The following is a 3,489-nucleotide window of genomic DNA, read 5'->3' as shown; positions in this document are numbered from 1 at the left end:
TACTGCGCGAGCGAATTCGGTGAGCCCCGCCCCGCAGCTCCTCCCGGGCCCGGGCTGCAGAGCCTCGGCTGCCGGGCGAGCCCTTCCGAGCCGAGAGCGTCCGGCTGTGCACGCGGACACCCTAAGCCAAACCCTAGAGAAACCCACCCACTCGATCCTGCAGGCCCCAGACCCGTGTGGACTATGTCGTGATGTGTTAAAAACGCACTGGGGAAGGAAAGGAAGTGAGCGTTATGCATTTCTCCAAACTTTGTTTTTTGAAAGCAGCAGTGAACGGAATCGTGCATGATGTGGACGTGCTCGGCTCAGGGATCCAGCTGGTGACTCTGCTGGTGGACCGGGACGGGCTGTACAAGATGAACCGCCTGTACATCACTCCGGACGGGTTTTTCTTCCGAGTCCACATGTTAGCCCTAGACTCCTCCAGTTGCAATAAGCCATGTCCAGAATTTAAACCTGGTATCGAAACTGATCTGACCACCTTTTATAAGTACTTTATGTCATCATTTGTAACTTGGGCGCCACAGCTCGGTCTTTTGGTCACTTTTTTGAGGGAGAGGGGTATTCTAAAATGAATAGAATTTAGACGACAGGTATTTCGGCCATTGTGATTTAAGCTCCATCAGCCCCCCACTGCCCGTGCCTCCGTGGGAACATCACTGATTGGCACAAAGCAGGCACTCAGTAAATATTGACAGGTGGAGTGCATGGTGAAACACCGTTGCCAGAAGAGATGCATAAGGGGCTCTGTTTAAACTGAGTTTAGCTAAGTCCCTTTGTTGGGGAGGTGGCCCATACCCACTGCCACGTCTTTCTAGAGATGTGCTTTGGAAAATCCTGCTAAGTTGTGATTAGGACCTTTGTTCTCTAATATTGACTGTTAACAGGCCGATTATCGGTTTATCTTCTAAAGGTTACTAGACTGTTTCCACCTGTTTTCTGAGAGTTTAGTGTCTGAGATCCAAGATAATATTCAGGCTTAGACATTTCTTAAAAGTCTTACTTTTTTTTTTTTTAATTTAATGGCATTTAAAAGACACTATGCATTTATATTTTGGTTATTTTTGCAGGCACCAGGTATATTGTGATGGGCCACCTCTACCATAAGAGACGGCAGCTCCCTACAGCTCTGCTCCATGTCCTCAGAGGGCGCCTCCGACCAGGAGATGGACTGCTCTGGAGCAGCAGCAGCTATGTGAAAAGGTTTAACAGACGAAGGGATGGGCAAGTTCAAGGTGCAGTTCACACCCAATGCATTTGAATCATACCATCCTGGCATTTCTGGATCATAAAAGACTTGGAATTTAGCAACAAGACAGGAAAGGTTTATCTTCATGTAATGGCTCCTTTATGAACTGGTTGCATAGTTCCAACTCGAATGTTGAAGTTACCACTTAATTACAAAATGCTTCTTAAATGGCATGCTTCTGAGCCCTGTGGCAGTTATTCAACTATAGTGACAGTTAGGCACACAGCTAACTGACCTGTCTAGTTAACAGATCACTACTTCATGTTTATTTTTAATTATTTTAATTTAAATACATTCTCCAGTAGAAATAGTTCACAAAACATTTCCTTGATTTTATATACAACTTTGAATAGTTTATATCATGTATCAAACCAGATTTTATACCCAAATCATCACATTTTAAATTCTGTACATAACAATAAGTGCACTAGTCAGATATGTATGGAATATTATAAAGATCAAACATTAGGGTCAGAGCCCAAGTTATAAAGTTTTACACTTAAAGAATACTAAAGGGCTTAATTCAAGCAAAATACTTTTTAAACAAGCGTTTCTGATGCACCGAAATGTAAGATATAGTTTATTTTCACGCCTCCCTGCTCCTAAAAATGTATGTTTTGTGCCGAATTGGCAGCTCTCCCGATGCTAAACATATTCTCGGTGTATCTGATGTCATTTTTCTATTAAGACCAAGTATCATGTTTGTGTTTGTAAAGCAGTAAATCTTACCTTGAAATCAGATCTTGGATGCACCTGGGTTTTATTTTTTAGCCTCACTGAGCTCCAAAGTTGTTGGGGAAAAAGCCTTTCTCAAACTTACTCCAAAACTCTGGAACCAATAGTCAATGACAGTTTGGAGACATGTGAATGTTAAACATTTTCTAGTTGATCAGAAAAAGGTTTAATCACTAGCTGAATCTAATAATGATTTTATATGAGTCCACAAAGATATTAACAATATTTTTTCAGAAGAGCAAGCTGTACTTAAGTTCTTTTGAAACACTGTGAGTAGACACTGATGATCCACGGTTGGAGATTACTGCCTCAAGATAAAAAGGAACTGCACTGAAGAGAGACTAACAGCCAACTTGGTCTTAAAGCAGATGCGCTTGGGGAAGTGTATTTAGTCTGTAATGGCACCGTCTTTAATGGCCATACAGAAGCACTGAATATACCTATAGGACACCAGTACAGGACTCTAGAGATTTCATGGGAAGCAAGGAGCAATAGCCTAAGACATAACATGAGATTGTCATGGGAGATAGTTACCTTATTTGTCTCAGACTTGGGGCAAAGAGGTGAAAGTTGAGAGGTCTGACTATTCTGTAGTTAAAGCGTTACTGAGGGACTTTTGGAGAATTTTCCAAACTTATTAAAAATCATACTAGAATTGCTTCTTGGGCATCAACTGCACTATTAACACAAACTATTGGCAGTATTAGCAAATGAAGAGCTTCTAGGCTAGTTTTTTTTTTTTTTAAGTTAAAAATTACTTCTGACATAAGTAGCACCAGTCACAAAAATCAAAGCTGAATTTTTGAATGTCACAAGGCTAAATGGTGATCTTGAGTAACATGGTGAGGAAAATAAAATGGCCAAATAGATAAATTATTGGTTGGTCAGATGTTTGAGCATAGTTTAAATAGCTCTGGTTTAAAAGAGAAGGGGGAAAATCACTTTTACATAGACTGAGGGTTAGGGTTTGATTAGACATTTAATAACATTCAAGTTTCTGGTAAGTTTTGGAAAATGCACAAAATATGCCAAAACTCTGTGGTCTGTGTGCTCCTTGGCCATACAATTAGCATGTATACCCTGGCAAAGAAGCAGGCCAGCTTTTTAGAAACTTCGTTAAAATTAAGGCCAGGTTTGCAATGGGAGTCCAGTGAGGCTCTCAGGAGCCACAGCAGTGGTGGGCCTGGGGACGTGCACAGGAAGCAGTGACAACTGCCTGGGACTCTAGGTGAGCAAGAGGGGAGGAACCTCCTTTTCAATATTGAGCATGTTGGGATACAATCTTGAATTTTATGGAAAATTTTTATTAGCAAATTCATTGTAGTTCCTAACCCTTTTGTCCTATTGATGTTTTAGCACATGGATTTGTGCTCCAAAGGAATCTGTGCACACCTAATAGTCCCTCATGGGACTAACTCACTAGTGACCCTCCTTCCTTTGCATTCAGCTGCTAGAATTCCAGGGAAGAAAAGTACTTTTCTTTTGGTAGGGCAAGCTATAAAACA

The 3,489-nt window shown here is 41.3% G+C and overlaps 1 protein-coding gene across 4 annotated transcripts; it reads left to right on the top strand.

Annotated features, from left to right (window-relative positions):
- The first annotated feature begins 6 nt into the window (after window positions 1–6).
- On the top strand, window positions 7–1,990 carry CUNH17orf58 (chromosome unknown C17orf58 homolog). Of its 4 annotated transcripts, none has more exons than XM_006912295.2 (3): window positions 7–19; window positions 268–459; window positions 1,071–1,990. In XM_006912295.2, exons 2-3 carry the CDS (start codon window positions 357–359, stop codon window positions 1,259–1,261), a joined length of 294 nt encoding a protein of 97 aa, XP_006912357.2. In that variant the 5' UTR covers window positions 7–19; window positions 268–356; the 3' UTR covers window positions 1,262–1,990. The 4 variants fall into 4 exon arrangements, with proteins under 4 accessions (XP_006912357.2, XP_024902961.1, XP_024902960.1 ...); XM_025047193.1 differs by having other exon boundaries at window positions 265–459; XM_025047192.1 differs by lacking the exon at window positions 7–19 and having other exon boundaries at window positions 26–490; window positions 1,071–1,251.
- Window positions 1,991–3,489: the final 1,499 nt, after the last annotated feature.

This window comes from Pteropus alecto, unplaced genomic scaffold (assembly GCF_000325575.1).
Source record: "Pteropus alecto unplaced genomic scaffold, ASM32557v1 scaffold134, whole genome shotgun sequence".
In the NCBI taxonomy this organism is placed as follows: Eukaryota; Metazoa; Chordata; class Mammalia; order Chiroptera; family Pteropodidae; genus Pteropus; species Pteropus alecto.
This window is presented reverse-complemented; position numbering and strand designations above follow the sequence as displayed.